General features: G+C 51.4%; 5 protein-coding genes across 5 annotated transcripts; 4 read left to right on the top strand and 1 right to left on the bottom strand.

The window, feature by feature from the left end:
• Positions 1–2,669: 2,669 nt before the first annotated feature.
• J4E82_006078 (uncharacterized protein) lies at positions 2,670–6,228 on the top strand (the record flags this gene model as incomplete). The annotated part of the gene is made up of 4 exons (XM_051732338.1): positions 2,670–2,921; positions 2,985–4,260; positions 4,312–4,627; positions 5,853–6,228. 4 exons carry the CDS (start codon positions 2,670–2,672, stop codon positions 6,226–6,228), a joined length of 2,220 nt encoding a protein of 739 aa, XP_051587913.1.
• A 594-nt stretch (positions 6,229–6,822) lies between these two features.
• Positions 6,823–10,750, top strand: RPB2 (DNA-directed RNA polymerase II subunit RPB2; the record flags this gene model as incomplete). The annotated part of the gene is made up of 3 exons (XM_051732337.1): positions 6,823–6,847; positions 6,897–10,527; positions 10,585–10,750. 3 exons carry the CDS (start codon positions 6,823–6,825, stop codon positions 10,748–10,750), a joined length of 3,822 nt encoding a protein of 1,273 aa, XP_051587912.1.
• Positions 10,751–11,233: 483 nt separating this feature from the next.
• On the bottom strand, positions 11,234–12,384 carry J4E82_006076 (uncharacterized protein; the record flags this gene model as incomplete). The annotated part of the gene is made up of 3 exons (XM_051732336.1): positions 11,234–11,820; positions 11,904–12,303; positions 12,352–12,384. 3 exons carry the CDS (start codon positions 12,382–12,384, stop codon positions 11,234–11,236), a joined length of 1,020 nt encoding a protein of 339 aa, XP_051587911.1.
• A 477-nt stretch (positions 12,385–12,861) lies between these two features.
• Positions 12,862–14,378, top strand: J4E82_006075 (uncharacterized protein; the record flags this gene model as incomplete). Its single annotated transcript, XM_051732335.1, has 3 exons — positions 12,862–13,320; positions 13,373–13,498; positions 13,560–14,378. The coding sequence occupies 3 exons, from the start codon at positions 12,862–12,864 to the stop codon at positions 14,376–14,378; spliced, it is 1,404 nt and encodes a 467-aa protein (XP_051587910.1).
• A 4,783-nt stretch (positions 14,379–19,161) lies between these two features.
• On the top strand, positions 19,162–20,955 carry J4E82_006074 (uncharacterized protein; the record flags this gene model as incomplete). Its single annotated transcript, XM_051732334.1, has 2 exons — positions 19,162–19,696; positions 19,751–20,955. 2 exons carry the CDS (start codon positions 19,162–19,164, stop codon positions 20,953–20,955), a joined length of 1,740 nt encoding a protein of 579 aa, XP_051587909.1.
• Positions 20,956–23,803: the final 2,848 nt, after the last annotated feature.

Genomic DNA, 23,803 nt, shown 5'->3' with positions numbered 1-23,803 from the left:
CATTTTTCTTCTTCTCGATATTTGGATGCAGTGCTATCAGCAGAACCAGGCCGTGTCGAGCCGCGTCTAGATGTCACTGCAATGCACCCTATCACTATCCTGGAACTTTGACATCTTGCCACTTCCTCATATTGTTGCAGATCGATTCCCTTTCTTCAGTGTGGCAGTATCCTTGCGCTCGATCATATCCTCTTCAACGCTCCCAAGACACTCCATGTCTTGAGTCGACCCATGCCGACCCACAACCTTATAGTTCTTGCCCGAACCGTTTGATCGACCCTTGTAGTAGTTCCCAAAAGCAATTAGGCAATCCTGGGGAACCGGCAGTTTGCCGTTGGTGGCTTCTGCTCGGATGCTCCCGTGTAGGCGAAGGGTCCAGAATCTTCTTACGCTTCCTGGTTCCACCCCGAAGCTCTAGCTGTGCATGGCTGGATATTGAGCAATTCGAAGTTCGAAACGAGCTTCTTCTGCAGGCATGACTGTTCTTGATAGACGCATGCTGCCAAGCAGGTCCATGCAGGCTTGTGTGTGTTTGTCCGAAAACTCAACAACCAAACAGAGTCGTAATCACATCTTAGCTTGTCCACCTCAGCATCTATACCATCAAGACTACTGGAATGGTCGGATCCAGTCTCTCACGAGCTTTTCTCCTCGACGATCGAGAGCCCGGTATTATCGGTCGATGACACAATGGACAGTATTCGTTGTACCTTATGAACCATTCGTCCAGACAACGTGAGTGAAAGGCGTGAGAGCAGTGAAGGCCCCGAACCTGCGCATCGTCGGAAAAGTCGTCCAGACAGATGGCGCTGCCCAAAGTTAGTCCATCTGCTCAATTGACAAAGCTCATTCGATATACTCACCATAGTGGATCGTGTGGTTGTGATGTAACAGCGGACTTCTCTTTCTGACTTGCGAGCCAATCATAGAAGTTCTGAGATTTGATGTGGCTTTCTAGCTCGTCTTGTCGCGTTTTCCAGCGCTTCTCTTTGCTACCAGATTCGGCGCGGCTACATGGTCGGAAAATGGAGCCCCTGCGGCGGTTCCTATCGTCAGCTTAGACATGCTTAAAGCTCTATATCCTACTAGTGTGGCTACTGACATGATGATCAGTCCAAGAAGTAGGATGATCAAGACTGAGGGTACGACGATAGCGACAACAATAGTACCGCTTTTGGCTCCCGTGGGCGCCTCTTCCTCGGTATTGTTGCTCGACATAATAATAAGAACTGGATAATGTGGCCCCTAAGAGAGGAAGATGGGACTAAGGGTTAAGAGTGATTCGAGATGTTGCGTATGTACAGCAGGTTGGCTCTCCGATGTGAACCGATGGAGCTGCGTGCATATCACGGGTGGCGCGATCACCAACTGCGCGCATGTGGTGACCCAGAGGCAACGGAATGTATGGCTCGGGGATTATGGAGTGGTTTGATCAAGGTGTTGTGTTCACGCCTGAGCGCGCAGCCCGGAGGAAGGCGGATCTGACGACAAAGGAAGAGGAGTCACCCTTAAAAGTAGCTACTTGTTCATCAGATGAAGCCCAAGGCTGGCGTCTGCAGCTCGATACAGCCAATGTGGGCTTGGTCTGGCCACCCTAGATGCTGCGAACCTCTCAGAATGGTCAGTTTCCGAGCCAAGCGTAGAGTTGTCAAAGCTAGCCAACCAACTTTCATCGACTTGCTCTTGTGACGCGGGGTCGATAGCTGGAAGGGCCGACAAAGTTTGGAGCGGGCAAGGCGCCCGCGCTGTAACATGTTGCACGAACTGCTGAACTTGACCCGCGGCAGATCAGGAGCTCTTGGTGTGATGATGGCGATGATGGCGCTAGGAGGCGGTGCATGTGAAGGGGTGAGGGATCGGTGGAGACGGTAGGGAAGCTAGGGTCTATATCGGCGTGCATCATAGTGGGGTAGCAAACCTCGTAAATCGGAGGTCAGTCTCACGTTGAATACCTTGGTACGGACCTCTTAGTGTGCATGTCGGGGTCTTGGGGGTTTGCATAGTGTACATAGGTAAGTCCCCGTCTTACCAGACACGCGTCCGGATTGCGCGTGCCTCCAGAGCCAGATGGCTAGCCTGGGCTCATGGAATATGTTATTGAGTATACTCGAACCGAATCGTGACGTGTCTTACGAGTGAACAGACAGGCTTAAGGATATACTGTTAGGCTGGATAGCCTGGGGAGCCAATGCCCGCATGTGATCATCACGTGATGAGCCTTGGCAGGCACGGCGGTTTCTATGAAAGTAGACCCTGTACCATATCATGTACTCTGGCACCAGCTTCAGCATCAAGTATGAGCCTTCGCTCATATTGTCGCATTCATAGCGCAGTGCTTAAATTCTCGGCCGCAGAGGCGCACCTCCATTCAGCCTCGTGTCTCTCTACTCCGGCACAAACAAGCGAGCTGAAGATGTGGCGCTTTTAAGAGATGCCTGGACTGGTCTTATTTCGTATTGCGTGCACCCATGAGCATGCCGAGTGTGACACGTTTTAGCCATCGATGCGCATACAGTTACCTAGGTATATATGAGGTTGAACAAGCAATAAAGGTATCTAAGTAGGTGTTTGCGCGCTTTCCACCAAATATCGGGCGATACTGCCAGAGTCATCAACCGCGTTCGGCGCGCAACTTTGGAAGTATGCCGTATGAATACCAACCGCTACCGATGCTCCGCGACTCAGAAGATGTGTATATACGCTTGCTGGAAGTTCACAACGGTCCACCGAGTGGTCCTATTACCGGTCGACTATACTCGACATTATTATCGAAAGCTCCGGCGTTCTGGGCGGTCTCATACTGCTGGGGACCACCAACACACAAAGGTGCCATACACATTACGAACGCGGCCCCTCCTCGAGACCTGGAGAACGACAACACTCTCGAGATACCTGCCACGTTAATACCGTTTCTCTATCAGGTACGTGGGTGGCGTTATGTAAGACCACGCACTTTGTGGATCGATAGCATTTGCTTGAATCAGATGGACAATGACGAGAAGACTGCAAACGTACCGAAAATGCGAGAGGTATATATGAAGGCCGCTGTTACTGTGTGCTGGCTGGGATTAGAAGTCGAGGGAATAGCAACGGCATTTGATTATGCTTCACGACTGCACGTAACCTACAAAATTGAGATGGCGGCACAAAAACAATACGTTCTCACAGCAGAGGAAGAGAAAGAGGAAGATCCACGTGTCCAGGTCAAGGTGGGCGATCCAGCACTTGAAACGTTGCTAAACCTTTTAGACCGGCCTTACTTCGAGCGGGCTTGGATCATGCAGGAGGTTATTGTTTCCAGAAAACCGGCGTTTATGTGTGGAAGCGCTATGATAACCTTCCAATCGTTGATAGTTGCATACCTGTTTCTCATGACTAAGCCATGGCTGTGGGAATTTTATGCGAGGAACAAGACACATACCATCACGTTCATGAAGTTTAGTGAGATGGAATGGGTGGCCGGCACCGACCTCGATTGGCCTGTCATCCTGCTGAGACATCGATTCTGTTTGTCTAGCGACCCCAGGGATAAAGTGTATGCTTTTTACGGGATGAGATGTAACAAGTCACTGAAAGAGCTGGATATTGAGCCAGACTACAGAGAAGACATGACTACGGAAGTGGTGTACACTCGTTTGGCTGCGCGCGCGCTTCACAAGTCACAAGTAGCGGTTCTTCACGTGCCTCGTCTTATCACCACCTCCCATGAAGAAAGCCATTCAAAATTCGAACAGTGTTCACTTCCATCCTGGGTGCCAGACTGGCGCTGGACGGAAGTAACGCCATTGTCGCTGCTTTTGTTCGAGCTGCCTGCCAGTGTGACCAGCGGAATGGTAAACTACCATGCCTCGAAGGTCTCTATTTTCGAACCCGGCTTCGATGTCGAGGCGTACGATTCGCTGTCAGTTCGGATAAAAGATTTGGAGCAGTCGTTGCTGCCCAAGATGCTCAGACTGTATGGTGTCACAGTTGCGAAAGTTACACAGCTTACACCACGCCCTTGGGTAATTGGGGAAGTTTCACGTCGCCAAACTCTGCTTGACCAAGCAAAAGACCTGCAATTCACCATGGACCAGATTCACGAATGGGAGGCTCTGCTCCGTCCAAAAAGCGCCACAAAAACATACTCTGCAACGGGCGAGAGTGCAACCCAGGCCATGTACGAGACGTTTATGGCTGGCACAACGGTATATACTCCAGAAAGCAAACTCAGCGCTTGGAGAGCATTCGAAAAACGCGAGAGAATCCTGCGTCTCTTTCGTACGTGTCGTGTTCACGGCTTTTTGGTCTGCTATATTATGGTAGTCTTAGTTGAGCGTATACTTCGTCGCTTTGGCTGGGTAAATCCTGAAATGGAATTCAGGATGATGGTAGGACATATGATGAATCGGAAGGGTGCCTTGATGGTTAACGTTGAAGAATCCGAGACGAGATATAATGCGCTGGTGCCGAGTATATGTCGGCTTGACGATCATGTGGTGCTGGTTGGGGGTGTTACGACACCACTGATACTGCGTAAGAAGGGTGAAGGTGCGGATATTACCTGGGAATTCATTGGCGACGCTTATGTCCATGGCATTATGAAGGGGGAACTTTGGGACAAGAGGAAGGGAGATCGCAAGGACATGTGGATTACCTGAATGAAAAGGCAGTGCACGACATTCTCCAAGCTATGACTTACGGGACTGCGACGTGGTGGTCGCCACATTCTAATTTACCTTCTACTATGCACTTCAGTCACCCATTTCTGCCTTGCCAAGTTGCTCTCCGTGCATACTTATTTACACACTCGCTCGAATCGCCTGTTCAAGATCCAAACTCTACCGGAACATTCAATATCACGTCCAAATGTCTCAACCAAAGATCACGGCCTTCGCCAACGAGATACTTGACAAAATCTTCTCCTACCTTATCGACAAGGGCGACTGGTTTGCTTTATGCAAGACACATTGTAGCTTCAAAGCCTCGGGCCAGCGACTCCTATTTCGCGACATCCAGATACCTGCGCAACACAGCGCACAGTCTACGGGGCGTTGTTCAATGCTACTAGGGGCGCTCACAGCCGCCTCGCACCTTGTGGATTTGGTGGAGACTCTACAAATTAATTGTCGTCTCAGAGAAGACCTCGTATTCGAGCGAGACTCGATCCACGCTATTCTTGCCAAAGTACAGAGCATACAGCGCTTGACTATTTTTATCGTGGATCAGCCGGACAAGTATCAAACGTACTCGCTGATAGAAAAAGGAATTGTTCCTATGTAATTTTGCTGATCCATGACATGCTTCAGACCAAAGACTGACCCTGTCTCCAGGTTGCAAAACCAAGCAAACGTCATACAAATCAAAATCGACTGTCCTACACGCCACTTATTCGAGGCTAGGATGCTATTCGCTCGCACATCAGCCACGACGCTACACGTACGAGAAAATATCCCACATCAGCAAGTTCCAAGATTTTCCAGGGAGCCAGGCAGACAGATACGCAGCGTAGATCTTAGGAATTTGACAGCCATCGACTACGCGCAGAAAATATCGTTTTGGTCCGCCCGGGTATTCGGCGGTGCTCACAAACTGGAGAAACTACGGTTCGTGTGGCCCAAGACCGACGAGCTCGGTGGTAACCCTTTTGATAAGTGCATTCGAGGTCTTTCTCCAACCCGACACACGCTAAGGGAACTTACTATTTTGCCCGATGCAACATATGGTGGACCTAATAACACAAGTTGGATGAGCGTAGATTTTAGTACCTTCCCTGCTTTGAAGATCCTGCGTATACCTGCCCTAGCACTATTCGAGGCAGTATCGTGCTGTAGTTTGAAAGGACACTATGAACGTGCGAAGTGGGAAGACAGGGGCGATATAACACATCTGCTACCCCCGAACTTGCGGGAATTGGAGATGTGGTTCAAATACCCCTCGGGTATATTTGCAACGGGTCAGATATATCTCTCCTGGGTCCCAGAATTGCCTGAGCACGAGATGATGCGGAGATCAGCCTGGATACTCGCCCTGCTTCAGATGCAAAGCTTACGGAAGGTTCGACTGAGCGAGATTCTTTGCGCTCATATTGCAGCTTGCGAATCCGTAGTGAAGGCTGGTGGCTGGCCGATGCAGAAGTATGCGCTGCCGAATGTGGTGGAACGAGCTTTCCTTGGGGCAGAGACGGTCCTGGAGATTGAAGTATTGGAGGTAGAACGGGGGTTTAATTGCGAGTTCGAAAGTGGCTAGTAAGGCTGTGTTGGGACGATAGTAACGGATGCTCATGGCATTAAAGATGGATGTTCTGATGACGCAGCTCTCATCTGAGGACTCTTTAGATACCTTCTCTGTATCTAAGGACAATTTGAGTCTTAGTGGAACCCAGAGAAGCGACTGGCGGCTTGTAGCGCTGGAAGAGGCGGTGTACTTTTTGCATATAGGGGATCCACGCACGGAATGTGGCTGCAAAGGACTTTATGGAATACTGCAATGCAGATGCTGTGGAACCAGAGTCATTTTAATAGTATGAAATGGATGAGGATATTTCATTATACCCAATAGATGAGGATGCTTCGCTGCTACCATGGTTGAATATAGACACTACCACTGCAGACGCCGCCGTCAAATCAGCGCCAGCACATAAACTACTCACCCAAGGTTCAACTTAACGTGACTGCCGTTGATTCATCGTAAGACGAGTGCGACCATAAGAAGACGGTGAGGATGCTTTGTAATTGATCATCCAGAGTGGAGCTTCACTAGCCACATCACGTGATATGTGGCGGCGCTAAGACCGGCAACGTTAGCTCGGAACGACCTTCGGGAGGCAGTCGCCGCCGTCGCATGAAGTTCAGCAAGGACTCTACACGTCCGCCTTCACCCACCACCCTTCACTCCCCCGCGCCTAATACATTCAGTCGCGACCATGGCGGACCAGTACGAGTACGATGACCCCATGGACGACGAGTACGAGGATGAGGAGAACCGCGTCTTGCCCGAAGACTGCTGGGCGGTCATCAGCTCTTTCTTCGACACAAAGGGTCTGGTCTCGCAGCAGCTCGACTCTTACGATGAATTTACGCGCAATACAATCCAGGATATTGTAAAAGAAAACGGCAGCGTCATCCTCGAGCAGAACACTCCTTACAACCCCGATGAGGAGGAGAATCCGATTATCAAGCGCCGCTATGAAATCAAATTCGGGCGCGTTTACCTTGCGCGACCAACACACACGGAAGGCGACGGTACCACGGTGCAACTGTATCCTCACGAGGCGCGTCTACGAAACCTTACCTACTCCGGTGCCATGTTGGCGGACATTGAAAACCGAATCATGGTCGCCCGTGAAGGGCGCGAGCCAGAGGAGGGCGACGACGAGGAGATGGAGGGAGGTTACACAGGCGGGCCATCGCAGATTCGGTGGGAGCGTGAGGACATGCCCATGGATGATGGCGCGGCGGCGAGGGTGTTCATCGGAAAGCTGCCCGTCATGTTGCGGTCAGAGCTCTGCCACTTGCGTGCTCAGTCAGATGCAGACTTGTTCTCTCTAAACGAGTGTCCTTACGATCAGGGTGGATACTTCGTCATCAACGGTAGTGAAAAGGTGCTCATCGCCCAGGAGCGCAGTGCCGCGAACATTGTACAAGTCTTCAGAAAGAAGCAGGGTCCCATTCCATGGATAGCCGAAATTCGAAGTGCTGTCGAAAAGGGCACCCGGTTGATCTCGTCCTTCAACATCAAGTGGGCAGAGAACTCGCTCGCTGGTCCCGGCAAGCGTATCCCCGGTCCCTTCGCATACGCTACCCTCCCATACATCAAGGCGGATGTGCCCATGGCCATCGTCTTCCGCGCGCTTGGTATCGTTTCAGACGAGGAGATTCTGAGCCACATCGTTTACGACCGCACCGACACACAAATGCTGGAGCTGCTGAAGCCCAGTATCGAGGAGGGTTCAGTTGTTCAAGATCGGGAGACTGCTCTGGACTTCATCGCCAAGCGTGGTGCCAACTCTGGTACCAAGGACAGGCGTCTCAAGTTCGCAAGGGACATTATGCAGCGAGAGTTCTTGCCGCATATCTCTCAGAAGGAGGGCCAGGACACACGCAAGGCCTACTTCTTCGGTTACATGATTCACCGCCTTTTGCAGTGTGTGTTGGGTCGTCGCGACGAGGACGATCGTGATCACTTCGGTAAGAAGCGTCTGGATCTTGCAGGACCCTTGGTCGCCAACTTGTTCCGTATCCTCTTCCTGAAGCTCACCAAGGATGTGTACAAGTACCTCCAGCGATGTGTTGAGAACAACCAGGATTTCAACGTTCAGATGGCTGTCAAGGCCAGCATCATCACAAACGGCCTGAAATACTCCCTGGCAACAGGAAACTGGGGTGACCAGAAGAAGGCCGCTTCCGCGAAAGCCGGTGTCTCCCAGGTGTTGAACCGATACACTTACGCCTCCACACTGTCACATTTGCGTCGAACGAATACCCCTGTTGGTCGTGATGGAAAGCTGGCCAAGCCGCGACAACTCCACAACTCTCATTGGGGTCTTGTCTGCCCTGCCGAGACTCCTGAAGGACAGGCTTGTGGTCTGGTTAAGAACCTGTCTTTGATGTGCTATGTTAGTGTCGGTAGTGACGCTTCTCCCATCATCGACTTCATGACACAACGAAACATGCAACTCCTAGAAGAGTATGATCAGAACCAGAACCCCGATGCCACCAAGGTCTTTGTCAACGGTGTCTGGGTTGGTGTCCATTCCAACGCTCAACAACTTGTCACAGTTGTGCAGGAGCTGCGACGAAACGGAACTCTATCCTATGAGATGAGTCTGATTCGTGACATTCGTGACCGAGAGTTCAAGATCTTCACAGATGCTGGCCGTGTCATGAGACCACTGTTCGTTGTTGAGAACGACATTCGGAAGCCAAACCGCAACCACCTCATCTTCACCAAGGAGATCAGTAACAAGCTCAAGCAGGAACAACAAGAGACAAGCACACGACAGGGTTGGAGCCAGGATGAGGTCGAATCAGCTACCTACGGCTGGAGAGGTCTTATTCAAGACGGTGTTGTGGAGTACCTAGACGCTGAAGAGGAGGAGACCGCCATGATAACGTTCTCCCCTGAGGATCTGGAGGAGTGGCGAGAGATGAAATTGGGTTTGCCGGCGGCGGAGCGATCCACCGAGGGTGAGCACCGTCTCCGACGCCTCAAGCCACTACCAGACCCCCGCATCCATGCCTATACTCATTGCGAGATTCATCCGGCTATGATTCTCGGTATCTGTGCCAGTATCATTCCCTTCCCCGATCACAACCAATCGCCCCGTAACACTTACCAATCTGCTATGGGTAAGCAAGCTATGGGTGTTGCGCTCACCAACTTTGCGCTACGCATGGAAACCATGATGAACGTCCTGTACTACCCCCAGAAGCCATTGGCAACTACTCGATCGATGGAGTACCTCAAGTTCCGTGAGCTACCCGCTGGTCAGAACGCTATTGTCGCCATTGCTACATACGGTGGTTATAACCAGGAAGATTCCGTCATTATGAACCAGAGCAGTATCGATCGTGGACTGTTCAGGAGTTTGTTCTACCGTGCATACACTGAACAGGAGAAGCGTATTGGTGTCAACGTTCTCGAGCAATTCGAGAAGCCTACCCGTGCCGATACCCTCCGTCTTAAGGGTGGAACATACGACAAGCTTGATGATGACGGTGTTGTTGCGCCTGGTGTGCGTGTCTCTGGTGATGATATCATCATTGGAAAGACAGCGCCCATCGCAACCGATGCACAGGAGCTTGGTCAGAAAACTACTCTCCACACCAAGCGCGATGTTTCAACGCCACTCCGAAGTACCGAGAACGGTATCGTCGATCAGGTACTCTTCACCACCAACACCGAAGGCCTCCGATTCGTCAAGGTTCGTACGCGAACGACCAAGGTCCCGCAGATTGGTGACAAGTTTGCTTCTCGTCACGGTCAAAAGGGAACCATTGGTATCACCTACCGCCAGGAAGATATGCCATTCTCCAGGGAGGGACTCACACCGGATCTGATCATCAACCCCCACGCCATTCCGTCTCGTATGACAATTGCCCATTTGATCGAGTGTCTGCTCTCCAAGGTCGGTGCCATTACGGGACAAGAGGGTGACGCCACACCCTTCACCGATATCACCGTCGACCAAGTGTCCGGTCTGCTTGAGGATGCCGGCTACCAAAAGCGTGGTTTCGAGATCATGTACAATGGCCACACGGGAAAGAAGATGCGAACACAAATCTTCTTGGGACCTACATACTACCAACGTCTAAGGCATATGGTCGACGACAAGATTCACGCTCGTGCTCGTGGTCCGCTGCAAATTCTTACTCGCCAGCCTGTCGAGGGTCGTGCTAGGGACGGTGGTCTGCGTTTCGGAGAGATGGAACGTGATTGTATGATTGCTCACGGTGCCGCCGCCTTTTTGAAGGAACGTCTCTTTACCGTTTCGGATGCGTACACGGTGCACGTGTGTGATATCTGCGGTTTGATGAGTCCTATTGCGTAAGTTCTCTCTACTCCTTTATTTTCTCATGATAGCTTGCTAACTGAGCAATCCAGACAACTCAAGAAGGGTCTCTACGAATGCCGCCCTTGCCACAACAAGACGCGCATCTCCCAGATCCACATCCCCTACGCTGCCAAACTCCTCTTCCAGGAACTCCTCGCTATGAACATTGCTACCCGCATGTTTACCGATCGCTCCGGATTGAGCGTGCGTGACTAGTCGTCTCGCGCAGATAGAACAGTTCCCGCCTTTGTCGGTGGTACTCGAAATACAGCCTCAGGGAAGAAACCCCTTGGTGATAGTCAGTCAGCCTAGATGCTCACAGTTTGCTTTGCATGGTTATGGCGTTTTGTCCCTTTTCATCGTTTGTCTTTTTTCTTGGTGGGGACAGAATGAATGAAGAGAGGAAATAAAGGCTACCGCGGAGGTTGGCCAGGCGTTGAAACCTTTTTCCGCTACTTTATCTACGATTATAATTGGCCTGATTCGGCTTTTGAAAAATGCATATCACTGAAGACAAAGGGGTCACTGGTCCGTTTTGTATACCTACGTAGCTTGGAATGAGAGCTTTGAATAGCAGTACGATTACTTGTCACAAGACTGCATGTGAAATGTGACCAAACGACAGTATGGGTGACCAGCTCAACATGTTTCAGTCCAAGTATTTCATTCGTATCGTCGCTTGGCGGAGTGTCTTAGAGCCTACAGCTTACTCCCTCCCTCTTGCGGTACCTTGACAACGACCTTGCCCCAACTATCACGTCCACCCAGCGCCTTGAGCGCGGCAGGCACACTCTCTAGTCCTACATATTCGGTATCGGTAAAAGCAGTACCTCTGTACTTTCCTTCCTTGACAAGCTGGAAGATGCCGTCCCATACCTTGTCCTGCATTTCCGGCTCATTTATCGCATAGGCACCCCAATGCAGGCCGACAACGCTAACGTTCTTGAGCAAAATGCGGTTGGTAGCCATCTTCTCAATGTCACCCGCTGCAAAACCAATGACCAGCAGTCTACCGTTCCAGGCTGTGCACTTCATGGACTGAGCGATCAGGCCGACAGGGTCGTATACAATATCCACGCCACGGCCCTTTGGGGTGAGCTTCTTGACTTGCTCGGGCCAGTCCTTGTCGCGGTAGGAGACGGCGTAATCTGCGCCAAAGGAACGCGCAACGTCGAGTTTGTGCGAGGTGCCAGCTGTGGCGACGACGGTCGCGCCGAAGGCTTTGGCGATTTGCACGGCGGCTAGACCGACGCCGCCGGCTGCTGCGTGGACGAGTACCCAGTCCCCTGTCAGAGAGAAGGGAGAATATTAGTTTCCTGTCTGCGAAGAACGGGATAGGAGCGCTGGGGAGTGGAGTGAAGTGACGTACCCTTCTTGATACCTGCTCTGACCACCAAGCCAGCGTAGCTCGTCGGCGCTGTAACGAAGACACCCGCTGCATCCTCATAACTCCATCCTTCAGGGACGCCCTTGAGCCGCTCCTCTGTGCAGACAATGTGTGTTGCGTAGCCGCCTTGTGAAGCGCCAAACACCCTGTCGCCCTCGTTGAACTTGGGTGTCTTGCCTCCTGCGAGGGCGGTTGGCGCTTTGAGGACGACGCCAGAGAACTCTGAACCAGCTACCCAGGGGAAGGCGGGTTGGTGTTGGTATTTGCCGCGGATCTGGAGGAGGTCGAAGAAATTGGTGGCCGAAGCGTGGATGGCGATTAGGTACTCGTCGGATTTGGGCGTGGGTGTGGGCAGGTCGAGGACTTTGAGGTCTTCTGGTCCCTGGTTGGGTCAATGGGCGGTTTGTAGGTGGATAGATGGGACATGTACCTTGACGTATTCTTTGATCTGTATGCCTTTCATGGTGGGCTTGGATGTAAGTTGTGATGCTAAGGTAGTAGGGTCGAACAGCGATCGCTCAGTCAGGAGCTCCAAAGTTAATTCGGGTATGCAACATGGCCGTTGTAGCTTGCATGACGGCGGACAGCTACTCTCCCCGAAGATACCTCGGCATGCTTCCCCAGTCGCTCTTCCCCACCCGGGAGCTTGGCTCACGCACCTTAGTAAGCGGAACTGGTGCCTTATGCACGGACACGCGCTAGCGATGGCAGGGTACAAGGCGCGGGTCCACCTGTGACGTTCTACTGCCTTCCAATCGTATCCAAAGCTAATGACAGCCTCGACGCCTCTCTCTCTCCCAGTCAACACGCCTCTGCCTCTACGACACGTATCACTTCGCTGCCCGTAGTCATAGAACCGGCAGCTCTACTTCCCCAGGTGCCCCTACAACAAACTTTCCCCATCGCTACCATTGCTACCCCACGTTCGTAAACAGCCATCATGGCCGACGACGCCGCCACAACCACCGAGGACACGCAAATCACCTTCAATGTCAAGGCTGCAAACGACCAGAAGCACGTACTCACACTGCCCAACACCACCACAGTTGCCGACCTCAAGGCCAAGCTCTCAACGCCGGAATACGCAGATGTTCCCGCCGAACGCCAGCGCCTGATATACTCCGGTCGCGTACTCAAAGACCCCGACACACTCGCTAGCGTCAAGATCAAGGACGGCCACACAGTCCACCTTGTCAAGGGCGCCGCCAGCAACGCAAGACAGAACCCCGCCAACCAAGGCACATCAAGTACAGCCAGTGGGGGCAACACCCAGACGCCACAGGTGCCGACCAACATTGCTGCCGGAACAGGCAACAACCCGCTCGCTGGTCTGACAGGTGCGCGCTATGCTGGCTTCCACGGCCTACCAGGAATGGACACTTTCGGGCCAGATGGTGGCGTAAGTACAGTCCAGCTCGCTATTCAACAGGGACATGCTAACATGTTCGTAGATGGGCGGACCCCCTACAAACCCCGAGGCCATGCTAGAACAGATGGAGAACCCCATGTTTTTGTCGCAACTCAACGAAGCTATGAACAACCCAGCGGTGGTGGATATGATGTTGCAGAGTCCTATGGTGAGTGCAGGCCCTTACTCTACCCTCCTTACTCTATCTTGCTTTGGTCTAACTTGAGTAGATTCGCGACAACCCGATGCTCCAGCAAGTCCTCCGAAACCCAGAGATGCGCCGCATGATGTTCAGCCCAGAGATGATGCGTATGCAACTGCAGATGCAGCGGAATATGGGCAACAGCGGCCCCAGTTTCCCAGCCCCAGGAGCTACAGACAACACAACACAACCAGGTTCAACCGCAACAGGTGAAGGCACGACCGCGACGCCAAACCAGCCCAACACAACTGGATCCACAGACCCCTTCACTGCATTTGGTGGAGCCGGAGCTGGAGGAGCTGGAGCAAATCCATTCGCCAGTCTGTTTGCGGGAGGCCAGAATCCTTTCGCTCCTCAGCAACAAGGCGCCAACACTGGTGCGGCACCAAACACACAAGATGCTTCAGGCACCTTTCCCAACTTATTCGGCGGAGCTGGTGCACAGGGCGGACAAGCGAACCCATTCGCCGAGGCAGCTCAACGGATGATGCAAGACCCGGAAGCTATGCGCAACATGATGCAGATGATGGGCGGAGGTGCAGGAGGTGCAGGAGCAAACCCATTCGCTGCTTTCGGTCAAGGTGCAGGAGCTCCAGGTGACGCAGCACAACCGGGCGGCGCCAACCCCTTCGCCGCACTCTTTGGTCCCGGTGGTGGGTTTGGAGGAGGCTTCGGTGCGCCCGCAGCACCAGCAGACAACCGGCCGCCCGAAGAAGTCTACGAGACCCAACTCAGGCAGCTTAACGAAATGGGCTTCTACGAATTTGACCGGAATGTCGCTGCGTTGCGACGAAGTGGCGGCAACGTCCAAGGTGCCATTGAACATCTTCTCAACGGCGGATCATAGCGTGTTTTCCCCCGGATTTTCTTACTCCCTCCAACGCCCTTGTCGGTACCTGAACCAATTGTTTTGACGCAGAATGAAATAGAAGCGATTGAGCGTTATGAAGAGGGTGAGCGAATACGTATGGCGGAGGAAGATGTTGGTTTCGGTCTTGATGGGATAGAGGATGCCTATGATAGTGAAGAGGATTGGAGTTTTGGGTGCGAGGATGATGAGACGCTTGTAGGGGACGAATCAATGTGATGACGAGATGGATGAGGGGTGGTAATTATTCGGTTAGAAGATGGACGCGCATGGATGCGTTTGTGTTAGATACCAGTAGGCAGCTAAAAGAAATAATGCCCATTTATAGATGACTCTTTGGTCTGGCAATGAAAGTTGTGAGAGATGGGGAATGAGGGAAGATATTGCTAAACTTGCCCCTCCACTACCTTCTTCACATACCGCACAACCCTCACTTCAAAATCATTACATCGATCAGCCCAGCTCGCATCCTTTGGCAATCTCAACCCTCGCAACCCCCTACTCCATCGTTTCTCCACCACCTCACCATCCCAAACCAACGCCCACTTCTCCTTCTCTTTCCCATCTCCCTCTTCTTCACAAAACCTCCACGTCTGCGCACACTGCACCACACACTCGAGTTGCTCCTCCTTGACTTTCCACGTCTCCAGCACCAAATCCAACGTCTCGAGACCCGGGAGTGCTCGCTTGATATGCGAGCCCCAAGACTGTGGGTCGAGACGGGGGTGCCGATTGCGCAGACGCTCAGAGGCACGGAGGCGCATGTTTGTGTTTGAAGGCCGGCCGTCTGGGTGGGAACCAAATGTTGGGTCGAGATGGAGGTGTCTGGTGGTTGAATTGTCATCAGTAGTAGTAGTAGTAGGTGGGTTGCCCCATGTCCACCAGTCGCTGTGCGTTAGGCGTAGTGTGATATGTCGTATAGGTTGAGCGAGCGCTACCTTGAGAGTACGAGCACATGGGTAGATGGAATCCTGGGGGATGATGATGGAAGTGCTGTCTAGAACGTCGACAAGGCGGTTAAAATCTTTCTTCTTCTTTTTCTTCTTTGTCAAACTGCCGCCGCCGCCCGCTACAGGTACCAAGATACTATTGTTATTGTTGGCATACTCCAGATTTTCGCATCGCTTTCTGTCCGATGGGCGTATAACTCTTGACGGTACGATATAACAACGCCCCTGGTACCTTGAAGTCGCGTTCCAATACTCATTCAGGTAATTCCTCAAGGCCCCATTTTCCAATCCGTGCTGCGGGAGCGTAATGTCCAAGCTACGTATTTGCGCCAACTGCCAGGTTGACAGGTTACGCTTTTGCCTCTGGACGGATAGCTCTCCTGTGATGTAAGGGTTGATGCGTAGAGGCGTGGCGTACGTCTCTAGGTAAATTGCCTTGCATGTGTAAAGCAGGGGGGTAGCGATATCCGAAGCGTACAAATCAATGCCAGCACGGCTTTGAGAGTACCCTGAGACGCGGTCGAATCGCGCAAAGGGATTGGAATTTTCGGGTCGATCGCGATCCACGGGGTAGGATGTCGTGTCTGTGAGGGCGTAGTTGTAAATCATGTCTCTGATCTCGCGAGGGAGAAGCGTGAATAATGGGCTGTTGCTCTGGTCCAAGACATCTGCGGATTCGATTGACCAAGCAAGCGGCTCGTGATTTGATTTTTTGAGCGGACATGCTGGATGGATAGATTCGGCCGTGCAGAGATGGGAAGCTTCCTCGGTCTTGAGTGCCTCAAGTTCACGTGCGACTTCTTGGGCGGCTCTCAGTCGTGCTTGCTCTTCTGCACGAGTACAACCGTCACAGTTTCCGCATCGGCCTACTTCCTGCATTCTGGTCCGTGCTATATGTCCTTGTGTATCGAGTAAGAAAACTTCAAGGAGAATCAAGATGTCTCGAAGAATCAAGGAGATGGTTGCGCGTTCATGTAGTGCGGCGAGATGGAATAATAAGGCCAACCGCATGGGTCCTGTTGCCTGAAGCTAAGCCTGTTTCGTCATGTACTTCTGATATGCAGCCTGCGCTACAATCATATACTGGAGAATGGATCCGATGAGCGATGCGCGATGAAGGGGGCGCTTGGCTCTAGTAGCAGCCTCAATACTGCCTCATGACGTTTAGCTGGAGCCGCCTTGGGTGCGGTGCGGTGCATTCCCCCCTCCACGTTGACGTTGGCGAGTGGGTACAGCAGCATCTTTATCGCCATGCGAATTTGCTGTAGAGACGCCTTGTGTACGATTTTGCGCAATGTACGGTTCAACCTCCAAAAGCTGGTGTACCCGTGAAGAAGTCCTCGTACCCCTTCGTCGTGTTCCAAGGCTTCCCCAAACTCATTGACGATTATTGATTCGAGTCCATCTCTGCACTCCCGAAAGAGGAAGTTCATGATGTCCCCTCCACTTCTCGTGTTTTCTCTGGCGGCTTCAATCACTCTCTTTGTAATCCTGAATTCTTTTTCATGTTGCCGATGAAGAATGTTCATGATCTCCATCCCATAATTCTCATTTGCAGCAGCGGCTTCGACCACCCCATCTGTAATCCACCATTTATGTTCACGTTCCTCATGAAAAAATTCAATAATTTCCAGCCCATTCTTCTCATTCTTTGCGGCTACTTCGATCACACTCGATGTAACCATGGATTTTCTCCCATGTTCCCCAAGAAGAAGGGTCATAACATCCTGCCAGTTTCCCTCGTTTCCTGCGGCGGCTTCAATAACTCCCTTTGTAAGAATGAATTCCTCTCCACGCTCCTGAAGAAGAAGGATCATGATCTCCCGCCCATTTCTCTCATTTGCGGCGGCGGCTCTGATCATATCCTCTGATAGTGGTACTTCGAGTCCCCTTCGCTTTAGGAAATGGTCTACTTCGCTCACGTCTGACATCTTTGCAAGATCTACGAAGGATGCAACACTCCGAGAAGTCAGATTCAGTAAGAAATCTGCCATTGTCTCGTACGAAACATTTGACGGTCCGAATAAGAACGAAGACGTGTCGTGGATGACCTTCTGGACGCCTTTCTTATAATCTGGACGTAGGCTATTGGTGTCCCAAGCGTCTGAACATAATCCAAGTAAGGCGTAGACTTTATCTCGTGGGTCGCTCGCTTCGCTTTCGCTGAATTTCAGCAAAAGATTGTACAGGTCTCTGTTCTCGGTCCACCATGTGTCCTCCCGCAGGCGACCAGGCATGATGTCTAAGACCGCTTGACAATGGCGGTCTGGCTTTATGCCCATCAGCAACGGAGCTAGAGCAAAGGTATGTGCCCGAACAGACTTAGTGCCGCACAAGATACTTGCTTTCCTCGCGTTGGCAACCTCCTGCAAGATCCAGACTCTTTTGAACCATGGTCTACTCAAGAGCTGATTTAAGCCTTTGCGCAGCTTAAGATCTGAATTCTTAGGGACTGATAACCAGGATTCAGTCCACTGTGGCAGGTTCCAATGGCTGTGCCCATACGCATACGGTGAACTGAGTTCTTCCAGTCGCTGGAGAGAACCCATAAGGTCGCCAGTCTCTCTCGTCGCTTGACCTAACCAGACAACCACCTCTTCCGCTTGCGAATAGATCTTACACATCTGTTGAACTTGATGTCCTCGCTCTATCTCATTGCTTTGATCGATGCAGATAGCGTCGATCCAGAGTACCCTATCTATACTATCCGAGCGAAGATGTTGGAGGGCTAGGTATAGGTTTTTAGTAACATCAAGGTATTCTCCATTGACAGTCACAGTGAAATTCTTGTCCGTGCCACCCCAGGTATACGATAATGCTTCGTACGGAATAGTGTCTGCACCATCAAGATTGGCCTGATACATGGTACACTCGATGGTCGACCATTTGCCACTTAGTAAATGCAGAACTCGAAATGCGGGTCGGTCGAGATCGATCGGTTCGTAGACGAACATGCTAGTCTGTGCCGTACACTGAACTACTTTGTTATTAGCTAGAAAGAACAAGGCTAAGAGGCTTGACGGCAGCCTACCTGACTCTAAGTACAGTGCTGCAGACTTCGATGAGGACAGTACGAAGTGGACGTACACTAAGCATTCAACTGGTAGAGATAAGCGTTACTTGTGTTTGTTGGAGTGTTTGTTGAAGAATAAGCTATGAGGTTGACAGCACAAGGCAGGAGCACGGCTGAGCAGCAGAGCCGAAGACGCAAGGCGTGTATTGTGGCAGTGCAAGGCTAATCTCTGGCATGCCGAAGCCTGCCATGCCCGCTGTGTCTGACCTGTACACCCTCTTCTAGGACCTCTTCCGCTTGCGAATAGATCCTATGAGATATCGATGATTAAGATAAATACTGGATTGTAGGCAATAGCAGATACTCACTAAGAGAAGAGCCGAAAAATACCCTACTTCTTATCGCATCTCTATCCACTAGCATTCCAAGACTTCAAGAGGGGCTGAGCCTAAGCCACATGATCATCATACTCCATTGCTCCATTGCTCCATCATCACACCACTCAAGATTCTTGCATTATCTCAGCCTCAGGCTGAAACGCTACCTCTGCGTCAATTCTGCCTTCAGCTCCTCCATGGCCTGGTCGAGATCGCGCCGCAAATAGGCTGACAGAACGGAGCGAACGCACATGATTGGCCAAGCGATGGTGTCAGGAGGGGTAGCTTGGAATGAAAGTTTCATAGAACAGAGGGCTTTCTGTCTTGGGCTTCCGGCCAAGACTTCTCGTGGGTTATGAAAGAACAAAGTCGACTCAGGGTGAAATGGCAATGCTTGTACGAATCAACGAAAATTATATACCATGACGTCTCCATACACAAAGTTACATGGAAAGAGCATCAGAATATTTCATCTTAATCCCGCGAGCGAACCCGCCAGCAACATATCAGGCTCGCTTCACGAGACATCACTACAGAATCCTACGGCCTACGATGCGCTGTCATATGAGTGGGGAGCGCCAGAACCCAAAATCTCCATAGGCGTTGGAAATGGAAGCATTCAAGTGACCAAAAACTGCTACGAAGCCCTTCTAAAATTGAGACACCGCGCTCGAAAACGGATATTGTGGATCGACGCCATTTGCATTGATCAGGAAGATGAAAAGGACAAGAGCCACCAGGTCGCTATGATGGCCGATATCTATTCGAAAGCCGACAGGGTCATTGTGTGGCTCGGAGAGAGTACGCCAGAGTCCGACTACGCGCTCGACTGGTGCCAGCATGTGTCCCGCATGTCTTTCAGCTGGCCCGTAGCAAAGTTCAACTACAGACCAAACCTGTTTAGAGCAAAAGAGCGGCGTCGAGTCGCTACCTGGTTCAGAGAACGCGGTACAGGCTGTAAGTTAATATGCAAATCAGAGTCTTTGAGAAGTAGATTCTGACCTGCCTCAGATGCTCTTCGTTTTTGCTCACGGTGGTTTACTGGGCACGAGATGCATTATAGGTCAGAATCGATGCAGGACTTGTTTAATAGAGGCTGGTTCACCCGGACCTGGACGATCCAAGAAGTTGCCCTGGCCTCCGCTCCTCTCGTAATGTGCGGCGAAAAGACAATACTGTGGGGAAACTTGATGGGCGGCTTCGACATTGCCTTTGAACACGAAACCACCGACATGGCCCGTTCTGCGCGCAACGCAGCGCAGTGCATCGAAATCCTCTGGCTCTGCCTTTTACAAAAGAGCTGGGACGATAGCGACGCTCGGTTCTACGAGATGGCACTGACCCTATTTTCGTCGGGCTCGAAGAAAGAGACGCTTCGAAGACTTCGTGTGCTTAAGGAGTTTTGCGTGCGTACATTGCTAGTACTCGTTGTTAGTATGGCGATATACAGATTCGACAGGGATCACTGGAGGCTGGAAAACAGTGATTGGGATGCATGGATACTCGTCATTCTCATGTTCTCGCTCCTTTTTGTATTGACGTTCCTCAACCCACCCGAAGGATTTGCCGAGGGTAGGCAACAGCTGCTTCGAAAGGCTCTGATCAATAACATCAACCTTGTCCGCCTCCGTGGGGCGACCGACTTGCGAGACAAGGTTTTTGCATTGCATGGCGCATTCCAAGCTCTCGGTATCCCCTTAGACGACCCAGAATATGAACACAGCACCGTTGCTGACGTCTATTTTCGTTTTACACGACGCATCGTCGAGTGGCAGAACAATCTGGATATACTAGTCGAGGCTTCGTTGCCCTCGTATCCAGGAACACCTACGTGGGTGCCTGATTTGAGCAGAGCATATCACAGATGGGAAGTGCAGCATTTCAAGGCTGCCGGAAATTCAGCGCCTAATTTCACATATTTGGTCGGGATACTGCGAACCGCAGGACTACTTGTGGATATGGTGACTGAAACCTGGGCGGTGGAGTCCGAATGGAAATTCAGCTTCCTAACAAATGAGAAGGGATATGAGGGGATCACTCCAGGTCCTGTACAGGCTGGTGATCTGATAGTATTGATCTCTGGTCTGCGGGTGCCCATGGTACTCCGTGGAGTGGGTGACGGCTACCAAGTGATTGGGATGGCCGAGATGAAGGGAATCATGGATGGCGAAGCTTGGGATGATAAAGTACTCAAAACTATGTTTGACTTAGTGTAGGTTGCTTCCAAACCCCGATAAACGCATAGTTGGTCTGCTTTCGGCCCGAAAGCCGATCGCGAAGAGCCGTCAGCCCATCCCCGGACAAAATTGTGAATCCAGAAGCTAAAAAGATGCATCGTGTCTGCCCACGGCCACTACCGTAAGAGGTGGTGACAATCGAGATGGTAGTGGGAAGACAACAATATGCCATCGGCCGCTTTTGAAGCCCGAATATTTCATGCGAGACTGACCAACTCCCATCTTGGCTTTGCCTTCCTCCAGTCCAAGATACTGATATCTTTCACCAGCTGTACTCTCCTCTTTACTTCCCCCCATCCCGGTACGCTCTCAATCAACAAGAGGTGCAGCATTTCAGGATATTGATAGTTTCCATCCTCGTATGTGTCATAATCTCGGCAGGATCTCGATATATAGACAAGGTTATGTGTCTTACCGATACCGGACCACTATGGATCTGGATATACCGGAGTGATCATGATCTCGGTGCCAGGGACACGTAAAAGGCACAAATCCGCATGTGTGTCAGGATGGGTCCCATCAAAATGAACCAGCACTGTAGCAACGCTGGTGTAGAACCGGATGACATGCGATAACGGAGGCATTTTCGGCCCAGGCGCAAGGGACGGCATTAATTCGTGAGCGGGTTTCTTGCTTCCCGGGTGGCTAGGCAAATTCCATTCGTGCAAATGTTTGTATTTTCTCTTGGCCCTTCTCGAAAGTTCAGGCTCATTACGTGATACTGCCGGACTCACGGGTGAAGAAACATCAGGCCCCTCTTTGCAACTTACGCGTTCTAGCTGCACTTCTTTTAGTTGCATCTGATCGTTGTGTTCGTCTTTCGTATAGTAATACCAGCGGAGATCCCATACAGAACGTCCATTGCGTTTGCCTCGAGCATCACGATATCGACCATCCATGACTCTGGTATTATTGTCGTTCTTCTTACAGTCCGCAAAGTACAGACGATTGCCGCTGGTGCGCCATCCCACCCAGCTCCAGCTTGGAAAACCCCTTCGACGAGAGTTCATCCTAGGCCACTGGTGATACCATGACAGACCTCTCAAAAATTGGTATTGAGGGATTCCCCATATAGCAAAACCATGCTCTTCCTCTACCGATTTTAGGATCCCTCCAAAGGCGCGGATCACATCAGCCTCGAAGGTCATTTCCCGCTGACTGTAATCTTCGACCAGCAACCAGAAATTCCTGTCTTTGAGTGCGGTATATCGAGTATCATACACCGTGTGCTCTGGAGATGGGTTCATCTGGTCTTCTTTGTCGCGAACTGATCTCTCTGCCATAGATACACTGCTGGTGTTACTTTCCGATGTTTCCATGATTGTGTCTTCGAACCACGTTACAGCACTACAGTGGTAGAAAACCTGAGTGTCAGTGAAAACCAGAAGCCGGGCCGAGAGCAATTTCTCTTGCAAACACCAGGCGCGTCGTTCCCACGGGCAATTCAGGAGGGCTGCCACGAATGTCGCTTTAGAACTCAAATAGCGTGTGCCGTTGAATTGGAACATCGCCTGAGGAGGTCCACGAGGAAGACTGATACCCGGAAGACCTGAGCTTGCGTCTTTAGCAGTGGCGACGATAGTGAGCACCGCAGATCCGTAAATTGTGTCCATTGCATCCATGTGGGATTTGACCTGGTCAGGTCTGGTTTGGTCGATGCATACTGCGTCCACCCACAAGTTCGCAATGCCCAGAGCTGCAGCAACCTCCAATGCATCCCTGAAGGTTTTAGGGATATTCTCTTCGGTTTGTGAAAACGCACCAGGTGTAGTGAGCCAAGATTCGTTGTCTTTAGTCAGCACAAGACGCTTCGCGTTTCCCCAGACATAACTGAGTGCCGCGTAGTCGACCTTGCCATTTGTCCGTACAACGCAACGTTGCTGGACGTCAATGACTCGGAGGCCTTGTACAGATTCATGTGTGTGTGGACAGCAACCATGACCATCTGCTGGGTCTATATGTCTGGACGTACAAATCTTGTACCAATTTGCAATTAGTGGTAGATCGATCATGGCGTGTACAGGCCTGCCACAGAACATCTGTGAATCAGGTTCGTCTAAAGCAGCACCGTGAACTCGTGAAACTGGAAGTATGAAGGACCTGTATTCCAGATGAGGCCCGTACCAATCGTCTACACATAATAGTGGTCTGTAATAACACTTGGATACCGAGTGGTCGGGAGTTTTTGCCATATGCTGAGAGCCAGCCTTGAGAGTCTTAACTACGATCCGCTGATAAGTCTTGTTTTTAATCCATGGGCTTGCTTCCAGGCTTTGGGCTAGGAATCGGCAGCATTGACATGTTGAAGAGCTCTGCGTAAGCTCGTCAATGGTCCACGTCCAGCACTGATAGGCAGGTGAGTCGCACCATCGTGGGAGCATGTGAACGCATCGCGCACACAGAGGCTGGTAGCGAAGCTTAGCGATCGATGACGACTTCGGCGCTGCGGCCAAAGGAATATCAGACTGCATGATAAAAGCTTGGCAAATTAAGAGATGTATACATGACCGGGAGGCGCCATCTTATTAGTTCCAGGCCCCAGAAACCGGTGAGCTACGGAGATCCCATAGCGGATGGCTAAGACTCGATATGGCTGCATGGTTGTGAACGAATAAAGCGTGCAGGCGAGGTGCAGCTGAGAGGAGAAGTGGGGCCAACACAACATGAGGCATCACGGCGGAGAAGGCGCGCTAGCACAGAGCTAGGACCATTTCGTCAACGGGTTCCTCACTGTCCATCAGTTTCACGACAAGACGCGACGACTCCGCCAACTCCGCTTCGCTGTATCCGATTTTCTTTTAGTCCTCTTCGTTTTGCATTGCGCATC

The sequence above is a fragment of the Alternaria postmessia genome, assembly GCF_024291825.1.
Source record: "Alternaria postmessia strain BMP 2775 chromosome Unknown scaffold_34, whole genome shotgun sequence".
In the NCBI taxonomy this organism is placed as follows: domain Eukaryota; kingdom Fungi; phylum Ascomycota; class Dothideomycetes; order Pleosporales; family Pleosporaceae; genus Alternaria; species Alternaria postmessia.
The sequence above is the reverse complement of the archived record's forward strand: the minus strand, read 5'-3'. Positions and strand labels throughout refer to the sequence as shown.